Source organism: Vulpes lagopus, chromosome 18 (assembly GCF_018345385.1).
Source record: "Vulpes lagopus strain Blue_001 chromosome 18, ASM1834538v1, whole genome shotgun sequence".
Classification (NCBI taxonomy): domain Eukaryota; kingdom Metazoa; phylum Chordata; class Mammalia; order Carnivora; family Canidae; genus Vulpes; species Vulpes lagopus.
This window is the reverse complement of record NC_054841.1, coordinates 29810607-29822997: the sequence shown is the minus strand read 5'-3', so window position 1 is coordinate 29822997 and position 12391 is coordinate 29810607. Positions and strand designations below refer to the sequence as shown.

Here is a 12391-nt window from a genome sequence, read left to right as displayed (position 1 = left end):
GCTCCCGGTGCATGGAGCCTGCTTCTCCCTCTGCCTATGTCTCTGCCTCTCTCTCTCTCTCTCTGTGACTATCATAAATAAATAAAAATTTAAAAAAAAGAATGCAAAAATATGATAAAATTTAACCACAAAGAAAGAAGAAAAGTAGTTTAGGAGTTTCTAGAAGTGTCTGAGACCCATACCTCACTCGCATGCAGTGCTCTGAATGTGAGGATGCTATAGGTCACACATGGAGGCTAAACACAGAACTGTATTTTTTTTTAATAAATTTATTTTTTATTGGTGTTCAATTTACCAACATACAGAATAACACCCAGTGCTCATCCCGTCAAGTGCCCACCCCCAGTGCCTGTCACCCATTCACCCCCACCCCCCACCCTCCTCCCCTTCCACCACCCCTAGTTCGTTTCCCAGAGTTAGGAGTCTTTATGTTCTGTCTCCCTTTCTGATATTTCCCACACATTTCTTCTCCCTTCCCTTATATTCCCTTTCACTATTATTTATATTCCCCAAATGAATGAGAACATATACTGTTTGTCCTTTTCCAATTGACTTACTTCACTCAGCATAATACCGTCCAGTTCCATCCATGTTGAAGCAAATGGTGGGTATTTGTCATTTCTAATTGCTGAGGAATATTCCATTGTATACATAAACCACATCTTCTTTATCCATTCATCTTTCGATGGACACCGAGGCTCCTTCCACAGTTTGGCTATTGTGGCCATTGCTGCTATAAACATCGGGGTGCAGGTGTCCTGGCGTTTCATTGCATCTGTATCTTTGGGGTAAATCCCCAACAGTGCAATTGCTGGGTCGTAGGGCAGGTCTATTTTTAACTCTTTGAGGAACCTCCACACAGTTTTCCAGAGTGGCTGCACCAGTTCACATTCCCACCAACAGTGTAAGAGGGTTCCCTTTTCTCCGCATCCTCTCCAACATTTGTGGTTTCCTGCCTTGTTAATTTTCCCCATTCTCACTGGTGTGAGGTGGTATCTCATTGTGGTTTTGATTTGTATTTCCCTGATGGCAAGTGATGCAGAGCATTTTCTCATGTGCATGTTGGCCATGTCCATGTCTTCCTCTGTGAGATTTCTCTTCATGTCTTTTGCCCATTTCATGATTGGATTGTTTGTTTCTTTGGTGTTGAGTTTAATAAGTTCTTTATAGATCTTGGAGACTAGCCCTTTATCTGATACGTCATTTGCAAATATCTTCTCCCATTCTGTAGGTTGTCTTTTAGTTTTGTTGACTGTATCCTTTGCTGTGCAAAAGCTTCTTATCTTGATGAAGTCCCAGTAGTTCATTTTTGCTTTTATTTCTTTTGCCTTCGTGGATGTATCTTGCAAGAAGTTACTGTGGCTGAGTTCAAAAAGGGTGTTGCCTGTGTTCTCCTCTAGGATTTTGATGAAATCTTGTCTCACATTTAGATCTTTCATCCATTTTGAGTTTATCTTTGTGTATGGTGAAAGAGATTGGTGAGACTGAAGAAAGAGAAATTAAGGAGTCAATCCCATTTACAATTGCACCCAAAAGCATAAGATACCTAGGAATAAACCTAACCAAAGAGGTAAAGGATCTATACCCTAAAAACTATAGAATACTTCTGAAAGAAATTGAGGAAGACACAAAGAGATGGAAAAATATTCCATGCTCATGGATTGGCAGAATTAATATTGTGAAAATGTCAGTGTTACCCAGGGCAATTTACACGTTTAATGCAATCCCTGTCAAAATACCATGGACTTTCTTCAGAGAGTTAGAACAAATTATTTTAAGATTTGTGTGGAATCAGAAAAGACCCCGAATAGCCAGGGGAATTTTAAAAAAGAAAACCATATCTGGGGGCATCACAATGCCAGATTTCAGTTTGTACTACAAAGCTGTGGTCATCAAGACAGTGTGGTACTGGCACAAAAACAGACACATAGATCAATGGAACAGAAGAGAGAACCCAGAAGTGGACCCTCAACTTTATGGTCAACTAATATTTGATAAAGGAGGAAAGACTATCCATTGGAAGAAAGACAGTCTCTTCAATAAATGGTGCTGGGAAAATTGGACATCCACATGCAGAAGAATGAAACTAGACCACTCTCTTTCACCATACAGAACTATATTTTTTAGAACATTGGAAGCATTTCTGGATTCACCTGAAAGGGACCATTCAGAAAGACACTTTTAATTGCACCTGAACCAATAGTGACATCTTATAGCTGAAGAAGCAATGGTGGTAATCACCATGGGCTATAGGTCAGACCCTTCCTTGGTTTTTCTGACTTCCCATGAGCAAAGTCTGCTGAAGTTCAGACCCTACCCCCAAAATTCAATTTAATGATCAACAGATGTACAAATGCAGTAAGACCCAGACCCAGATCAGTTACACATCAAAATTACTTAGATTCCTACTTTAATAGCCTGATAAAGGGTAAACTTTTCTAGAGGTATTATGTACTTCAGTTTCTCAGTAAAAACTTTTATAACAAAATGTCTAGTATATGATAAGAAAATTAAGATACGAAGCAAGAAAATTTCATTATCAACAAACAGTCCATTCAACAGTCAAGGGGCACCTTGCTGGCTTAGTTGGTAGAGCATGCAGCTCTTGATCTCAGTGTTGTGAGTTCAAGCCCCACACTGGGTGTAGAGATTACTCAAAAATGAAGTCTTGGAACACTGGGTGGCTCAGTGGTTAAGCATCTGCCTTCACCTTGGGCGTGATCCTGGGCCTGGGGATTGAGTCTGACATCTGACATTCTCCTCTATCTGTGTCTCTGCCTCTCTCTCTGTATCTTTCGTGAATAAATAAATAAAATCTTTAAAAAAAATGAAGTCTTAAAAAAGAAAAACAGTCAAGAGAAATACAAACATAGTGAAATTAACTAATGAAGAGTTTAAAATAACTAATAAAAATGCTAAAGAATTTCAGCAGAGGGGCACCTGGGTGGCTCAGTTGGTTAAGCATCTGACTTCTGCTCAGCTCATGAGCCCTCATCAGGCTTCCTGCTCAGCAGGGAGTCTGCTTCTCCCTCTCCCTTTGCCTGCTGGTCCCCCCTGCTTGTGCTCTCTCTGTGAAATAAATAAAATCTAAAAAAGATTTCAGCAGAGACCTGAAAACTATAAAAGGAAACAAATGGAAATGTTAGAAATGGAAAATACTGTGTCTAAAATACAAAGAATATATTAGATTGTCTTAACAGCAGGCTAGATACAAATGAAGAAAAGTTCTGTGAACTTGAAGATCAGAGGGTTTCTAAATTGAAGGGCCAAGAGAAAAAGATCAAGGGGAGTAAAACAACATCTGGTATCTGCCAAACAATGTCAGATGACCTGATATAATACAGTTGAAGTCCCAGTAGAAAGAAAATGCTGCAGGAAATCTGAATTGTAAGTCTAAGAACTTTCCAAGTTGATGAAATCAAATCAATCCACAAATCCATGAAGCTCATTGAATCTTACATGGGATACAAATTACTGTAAACGTGTAAAAATGACCATAAACTTGTGCAGGGATCTCTTGTGGTAAATCTACAAATGTTCTTCACAAAATTTGAATCCAACAACCAAAAGTATTTAGAATGCAATTCTAGTCTTTATTTGTATCTCTAGAAAAATTATGGAAAAGGGAGCAATTCATATCTATATTGCTTTTTGCTTTTTAAAAATCTGCCTTAAAAAAAAAAAATCTGCCTTATTTTCTTCTCCCTTCTCTCAGCTGTCTCGCAGCCTCCAGACTTCTCTAAAACCATCTTTTCTAAAAATAAAAATAAAAAAAAATAATAAAACCATCTTTTCTGTCCACCAGCCATATACTTTTTCTGCTTTCTTCTATTTCTTCTTTGCCAAGACTTGTAATCCTAAACCAGAATTGACATCTAGGCTTTAATTCCCACTGGCCAATCACCTGCTGCTCTTTGATGGCCAGAGACCCTACAGTTCCATGCTTCCTGGTCAGATCCCACAGAGGGTGAGTGCAGACTCCTCTGAGATGTTTATTTTTTCTTTTATTGATTATTTTTTCCATGAGATATTCCTTATAGATGAACTGCATTAGTACTCACAGATACACAAAATTCCAAGGAGGTGCTACCTTTTCATCTACTAAAAGGCTAGAAATTTGTTAAAGGGGGAGACTAGAGTTGCCAGTAGCCAAAGAGTAAGAGTAAAGCCTTCAGTGAGCATTTGGTATCCCTATCCAGCAATTTCTTTTTTTTTTTTTTTTAAGATTTTAAAAAAATTATTTATCAGAGACACAGAGAGAGGCAGAGACATAGAGGGAGAAGCAGGCTCCTCGCAGGGAGTCCGATGCGAGACTCGATCCCCAGACCCCCAGGATCATACTCTGAGCCAAAGGCAGATGCTCAACCACTGAGCCACCCAGGCGTCGTCCTATCCAGCAATTTCAACCTAGTAATTTATCTCAAGAAAATAATTAAAGATGCCAGTGAAGGATAAGGATGTTCAGTGAAGCATTATTTACAAAAACTGTTAATAAAAACTGAAGACAAAGTAAATGTTCAACAATAGGAATTTGATTAAGTAAATCTATTCAGTGGCCCATTATACTGTCATTTAAAATCATGTTTGGGGGCACCTGGGTGGCTTAGTTGGTTTAATGTCTGGCTTTGGCTCAAGTCATGGTCCTGGAGTCCCAGGATTAAGCCCCACATTGGGCTCCCTACTCAGTGGCAAGTCTGCTTCTCCCTCGGCCCTTCCCCCACTCATGCTTGCTCTCTCACTCTCTCTCAAATACATAAATAAAATCTTTAAAAATAAATAAAATCATGTTTTAGAATTGGATTTGATATAGAAGTTCAAAATGTGTGGCAAAAGTAAATGGTACTATTTCCATCTTTGTAAAATAATTTGTGTTTCTGTGTCTTAGAAACGCCAGGTAGTAGTCTTATCATATTATTTTATTTTCATTTTCTCATTTTTATTGTATTATATAATTCTTTAAAATACTTTTAAATATTGAAATTGAGGGGATCCCTGGGTGGCGCAGCGGTTTGGCGCCTGCCTTTGGCCCAGGGCGCGATCCTGGAGACCAGGGATCGAATCCCACATTGGGCTCCCGGTGCATGGAGCCTGCTTCTCCCTCTGCCTGTGTCTCTGCCTCTCTCTCTCTCTCTGTGACTATCATAAGTAAATAAAAATTTAAAAAAAAAAAATTAAAAAAAAAGAAATTGGGTATTTTTCCCCTTATTAGTCAGTATAGTGCCTTTGGGGGTTTTTGCTTGCTTGTTTGTTTGTTTATTTAATTGAGGGGGGCATGAATGGAGGTGGGGGGGCAGAGGGAGAGGGAGAGAATCTTGAACAGGCTTCACGCTAAGCGTGGAGCCTGACACAGAGCTCAAACTCACAACTCTGAAATCATGACCTGAGCCAAAATCAGTAGTCAGATGCTCAACCAACTGGGCCACCAAGGCCCCCCTGCTTTTTGTTTTGTTTGTTTGTTTTTAAAGATTTTATTTATTCATGAGAGACACACAGAAAGAGAGAGAGGCAGAGACACAGGCCGAGGGAGAAGCAGGCTCCATGCAGGGAGCCCGACGTGGGACTCCATCCCAGGTCTCCAGGATCACGCCCTGGGCCGAAGGCGGCGCTAAACCACTGAGCCACCCGGGCTAGCCTGCTTGTTGGTTTATTAAACAAATACATAGTCCTTGATCCCTGCTATTTCTTGGATATTGCTTATGCTAAAGTTGCAGAAATAGGTAGACCTGCCCCCAACTTATACTGTTTAATGGGTTATTAGACCAATAATAGCAGTACAGTTTAGTAACTGCAGTGGAACATAGAAGGCAAGGAAAATAACTCTTCCTGGAATTGCTCAAGATTGCTTTTCAAAGGAGTCATGTGTGGTGATCAGAGATTTTCCAGACAGAGGAGGAGGTAGTATGAGCATTGTAACTACAGAGAAGGAATATATGTGAAAGCCCTAGAAATACACAACGCCCCCAGAATCCTCTCCTTTTGAACATTGAGAGGAACTATTCAAATGTGGCTGCTTTCCCTTGCCTAGTCCTTAAGCCAGATCAACTTGCCAGTGATGCCATGAGTATGGACTTTGAGCCACCAGAGAGCAGGATGCCAGCCTAGGGCCAAGAGTTCAGTATCCTTCCCTACCAGCCAAGAACCAAGGCACACTGGCATGGGTCTTGGGGTTTACAGACTTCTGCTGCTTATCTGACCTTGATATCTATCTGGGCCTGTCTTCCTGATTTGGCCTCAAAGGGTCTGAGCAGATAAACTTCCCCTTCATCATCAGATGCAACTGACCAGTTCCACCTACATACACAAGTATCTATTTCCACAAGTGCACCATTTGTTTAAGGGAAAAGTTAGAGAATAGTGTGTCTGGTGGAAAAAACACCGCTCTGAGTATCTCTTAACTAGATATAATTCTGCTTCTGCTGCTCTTTATTATTCCATCCTCAGGCAGGTCACTTTACTCTTCTGTGCCTTAGTCTCATTTATAAAGTGGGCATAGAGAAATACAAGGATGTTAGGATATTTTAAGACTCTGTGTGGGATCCCTGGGTGGCACAGTGGTTTGGCGCCTGCCTTTGGCCCAGGGCGCGATCCTGGAGATCCAGGATGGAGTCCCACGTCAGGCTCCCGGTGCATGGAGCCTGCTTCTCCCTCTGCCTGTGTCTCTGCCTCTCTCTCTCTCTCTCTCTCTCTGTGTGTGTGTGACTATCGTAAAAAAAAAAAAAAAAAAAAAAAAGAGTTTTTTAAAAAAATAAAAAAAATAAGACTGTGTGTGTGTGTGTATCTAAATGGAAATTTCATATATAATGCTAGTTATTTTATTTTTTTAATTTTATTTATTTATTCATGAGAGACAGAGGGCAGAGACAGAGGCAGAGACATACACAGAGGGAGAAGCAGGTTCCCTGCATGGAGCCCAATGTGGGACTCGATCCTAGGACCCCAGGAGACGACCTGAGCCAAAGACAGACACTCAGCCACTGAGCCACTCAGGTGCCCAACTAGTTATTTCTAGTATAAGAATTCATTGCATCTTTTATTTCACTCATAACATGGACCTGAAAGCGGTATTTAATGATTCATTCTGCTTTATTCTGTAATTAGTACTGACACATCCAGCTCTCTCAGGGAATTTTTTTGGAACAGAATGCTCCATCTTTTTTTGTGTATTCCCCAAAACACACAGACTGTCTTGGACCCTGGATCAGGGTTACTGATTGGACCCGATAGCAGCAGGTCAGGGTCCCAAACTCAGAAGGTCTGGTTAACTGTGCCAAGGCACAGAGGTGGTATGGGAAGGCAGTCTGACCTAGGTAATTTTAGATTACCAGTTACAAGTATGCACATATTTGTGTGTGTGTGTATATATAACATATAAATACATCTATAAAAATAGAATATTTTCTAAAATATTAAGTGATTTTTGTTCTATATTTTCTGAGTTTTCTGTAGTGAATATATATTACTTACATGTCTGTTTTTATTTTTTTAAGATTTTATTTATTTATGAGAGACACAGAGAGGAGACAGAGACATAGGCAGAGGGAGAAGCAGACTCCCTGCAGGGAGCCTGGTGCAGGACTCAATCCCAGGATCCTGGGATCACACCCTGAGCTGAAGGCAGATGCTCAACTGCTGAGCCACCCAGGCATCCCCGGAATATGGAATTACAGAATTGGAATACTATCATTTTACAATGCTGAATAAAGGATCTAATGAATTAAAGATCTAAGGATTGCATATCAATGACTGTTCACAAAATAATCAGACATATGTACTTTAAAAAAAAAAAGATTTCATTTATTTATTTGAGAGAGAAAGTGAGCATGAGTGGGGTGAGGGGCAAAGGGAGAAGCAGATGCCTTGCTGAGCAGGGAGCCCAATGCAGGGCTCAATCTCAGGACTCTGAGATCATGACCTGAACCAAGGGCAGATTCTTAACCAATTGAGCCACCCAAGCACTCCTCTTTTTTTTTTTTTTTTTTTTTTTTTTTAAGACAAACTGTGACAAGATATTCCTGGATTATCTTATACATTTCCTGTCTCAGATCTGAATCCATCATTTCTCTAGTAAGTTCCGGTTTCTTTGAGTGAGGAATGGTATTTCAGCACAACAGTCTAGGTGCTAGAAATGCTCACTGGTATTGGTTTGGTCATTGTTTCTGGATCTCTTCAGTGGGTACAGTTAGGACATTATCTGTGTTTGTCTCTTCATATGTATGTATATACATACACATATAGCTGATTTTTTTTTAAGATTTTATTTATTCATGAGAGACACAGAGAGAGACAGAGAGGCAGAGACCCAGGCAGAAGGAGAAGCAGGCTCCATGTAGGGAGCCCAACATGGGACTTGATCCCGGGTCTCCAGGATCAGGTCCTGCCTGGGCTGAAAGCGGCGCTAAACTGCGGAGCCACCTGGGCTGCCCCATATAGCTGATTTTTTTTATCCCACATTATATATAAAACCTATACAGAAAACAATATCAGAAAAACCTACATGATTACTGAAAATAACTTTAGAGATATGTATACACATACACATCTGTTTCTAAATTATAGATCATCTGGGCAGTAAGCAGTGGAACCATTAATAAGAATGTTGTTTATACCAGATATTCCCAGCAGAAGTCCTTTTTTGTGCTTTATACCTAGGGCCAGACGTAGATTCAGTACATGGGTAACACAGAGCCCATAAGTCTGAGTACTTATCAACTGGAAGAGAATGGAGGAGAGCATAGATCCAGCCAGTCGGTTTTAGTGCAGCAAACAGAATGCCTGTGGGCAAGGCACTAGGCCAGTGCCCAGTATATAAACACACTGTGTGAGATGGACAGTGAAGATGACTTATATGAGTACAAATTATTAGCAACTTCAAGTAAGACAAAGATGTTATTTGAGTATCTTAGGCAACTCATAGCTGATGTGTTTTGGTTAACTGATGATGTTTTAGAGGAAAGCCAGAAGCACAAAGGAATGTATGGTGATTGCAAACAGGAGTGAATTCAGAGAGGAGGCTGAAAAGCAGCTGGGGTGGGGGACAGAGAGAGGTTGCACAAAGAGGAGAGTCAACTGGGAGACACAGAGTTCTGCAATTCTCCCACTGCCACTAGGGGAGAGTGTAAGGGAGCAGAGGGCTCTGGGCCACCCATGGCACCACTCAACTCCTAACTGAGGTTATGGTTTGTCCTTAAACAAAGCTTTATTGATGTGACCACCTTTTGTCACTGGATATACCATCTTTTAAGTACCTCATAAATAGGTACTATTTATCCCCCTCTCCAGCAAAGATTGCTAAAGTAAGGCACTGGGTGGCCATTACGGTCCTTTTTTAAAAACAACTTTATTAGAATATAATTTCTTTTTTTTTAAGATTTTAATTATTTATTCATGAGAGACACAGAGAGAGAGGCAAAGACACAGGCAGAGGGAAAAGCAGGCTCCATGCAGGGAGCCTGACGTGGGACTCGATCTGGGTCTCCAGGATCACGCCCTGGGCTGAAGGCGGCGCTAAACCGCTGAGCCACCCAGGCTGCCCTAGACTGTAATTTCTATACTATAAAATTCACCAGTTTTAAGTGTACAATTTAGTAATTTTTAGTGACATTTATAGATTTATACAACCATCACCACAATCAGATTTTAGAACATTTTCATCAACCCCCAAAACTCCCTGTGTTAATTTGCAGTCAACCTCTATCTCTACCTGGCCTCATTTAAACCACTAATCTACTTTCTGTCTCTCTAGATTTGCCTTTTCTGGATATTTCATAGAAATAGAGCACACACCAGGTGGTCATTTATAGCTAGCCTCTTTCCCTTGGCATAATATTTTTGAGATTCATCTATGTGATAACACTTATCTGTAGTTTGCTATTAACTTTTAAAATATATATTTAAATGGTCTGGTATTTTGATATCTGATACAGTTTCGTGATTTTGATTTTCTAAAGTACTCCTTAATATGAACAAACACATTATTCTTTTCATTTTCTTCCTAGGATTTGGTGGCTTTTGAACATCAGTGGACTAGCTTCTTTGCTAATTTTGACACAGAAATTCCTTTCCTGCTGGAGCTTTCTGAATCTCAGGCGGGTGAGGTATGTAAGGAAAGGGTCAAAGAGAAAAAGTTGATTAACTTATTTATTGTTTCTGTTTTTGTTTTGTTAATTTTTTTCAGAATACAGTACTACCAATCCTAATATGTTTTGGTTATTATTTCCTTAAGCTTGTTATATGCTGTAAAGAAGTTTTTAACCCTCATGCCAACCTGCTAACCTCTGTAAAGATTTTTTTCTGTGCCAGTTTCTGTATAAGAAAGATACTCATTTTATAGTGTGGTGGTACCTCTGGCAGCAAGGAATGCTATTAAGCACTAGTTAATAAACCTAGAAATAATTCTCCACATGTGAGTAGCATACCTTTCCTCAGTCGAACCTCTAGGTAAGCTTTCTTTCCAGGCAAACAATGTAAAGTTACTAGATTCAATGTAAGACTCACTCCATAAGTAAACTGAGGTATCTAGATCAAGAACCAAAGCTAGTCAACAGGAAGGATCAGAAGAGCAATCCTGAGCTTACACTTGAGCCTACGTTGGGCTTGCACTGCTAGTCCTCAGCTCTCCTGCACTGCACTGACCTTTGGATCTGGTGTTGATCTTTGTTGTTGTCATGCATTTCACTTTTACATATGTTATAAACCCCACCAATATGTTGCTATTACTTTTGTTTGAGCAGTCAGTTCTCTTTTTAATGTTGTTTAATCTTTTTAAACAAGATTTAAATAATTTAAAATTTAATTTAAAAAAATTTTAAAAATCTTATGTATTTGACCTTGTAGTTATTGTGTTTGATGCTCTTCATTCCTTTGTTTAGATTCAGATTTCCATTTGGTATGATTTCCTTCTCCCTGGAGAGTGTCCATTAATATTTTTCATAGTGCAAATCTTCTGATGATGAATTCTTCCAGTTTTTATATGTCTGAAAAAATATCTTTATTTCACCTTCATTTTTGAAAGATATTTTTGCCACGTATAGAATTCTTGGTTGACAGTTTTTCCTATTAGTACCTGGAAGATGCTGTTTGACCGTCTTTCTTTTCCCTTGCATTGTTTGATGTTCTCCTCTTTATTTTTTTTAAGAGATGTTATTTATTTGTTTGAGACAAAGAGAGAGAGAGAATGAATAAGTGAGGGGAGGGGCACAGGGAGAAGCAGACTCCCCGCTGAGCAGGGAGCCCAATGCAAGGCTCAACCCCAGGACCCTGGGATCATGACCTGAGCTGAGCCAAAGGCAGATGCTTAACCATTAGACTGAGCCACCCAGATGCCCTGTCTCCTCTTTAATATTCATCTTTATTTTTATTCTTTATTCCTTTGTACATGTCTTTTTTTTTTTTCCTGTAGCAGATTTTAAGATTTTCTCTTTTATTACTGGTTTTGAGCAGTTTCTTCATGTCTTGTGCTTGGCTTTTGTTAAGCTTCTTGGATCTGTGGATTTATAGTTTTCATCAAGTTTGGAAAGCTTGGGATGCCTGGGTGGCTCAGTGGTTGGGCGCCTGCCTTCAGCTCAGGTTGTGATCCCGGGATCTGCGAGGAGCCTGCTTCTCCCTCTGCCTGTGTCTCTGCCTCTCTCTCTCTCAGTCTGTCTCTCTCATGAATAAATAAATAAATCTTTAAAAAAAAAAAAAAGTTTGGAAAGCTTTTGGCCATTATTTATTCAGACATTTTTTTCTGTCCACCTTTTTCTCAGAAACTCTTAATTACCTCTGCATTAGGCCACTTGAAGTAGTCCAGCATCTCACTGATGCCCTTTTCAGTTTTCTGGATTCTTTTTTTTCTCTCATTACTCTGGTTCCAAGAATGAAAGATCAAAAAGGTATATTCTATTCTGTAACATATCACTACTTTTTTCCTATAGCCCCCTCTCATTCCCTCCCTCTCTTCACCATTTTCCACTTACTGTGCTACCAGTAGGTAACAATTCTCTTCATTTCTGATTTACTTTTTTTTCTTTTATACAAATGAACAAATACATGTGTATTTTCTCTTGTTTCTTTCATTGAAGGACAAGATACATGTAGTCATTTCCACTTAGCTTTTTTTCACTCAACAATAATACATCCTGGAACTTTCTCCAAGCCAGTTCATTGAGGTCTTCTTCATTCTTTGTTATGATTCATTCTACTCTATTGTGTGGATTTATCTTAATTTATTCAACCATTCTCTTATGTATGCTTATTTAGGTTTTCAGTATTCTACCATTGCAAACAATGCCACAGTAAATAACTTTGTGCTTATGTGTTTTCATATTGTTGGCGGTTTGTATACCTAGTAATGTGATTGTTGGGTCAAAAGGTAAGTGCATATCTAGTTGTGTTAGCTATTGCCAAACTTCTC

At 39.5% G+C, this 12391-nt stretch overlaps 1 protein-coding gene across 2 annotated transcripts in view; it reads left to right on the top strand.

The window, feature by feature from the left end:
* The window catches only part of DNAAF9 (dynein axonemal assembly factor 9), a 155646-nt gene that overhangs the window by 39593 nt on the left and 103662 nt on the right, over positions 1-12391 (top strand). For both annotated transcript variants that reach the window (XM_041732306.1, XM_041732304.1), the window contains exon 8: positions 9996-10094. In XM_041732306.1, the coding sequence (XP_041588240.1) occupies positions 9996-10094 (99 nt within the window). The remainder of the gene's footprint in view (positions 1-9995; positions 10095-12391) is intronic.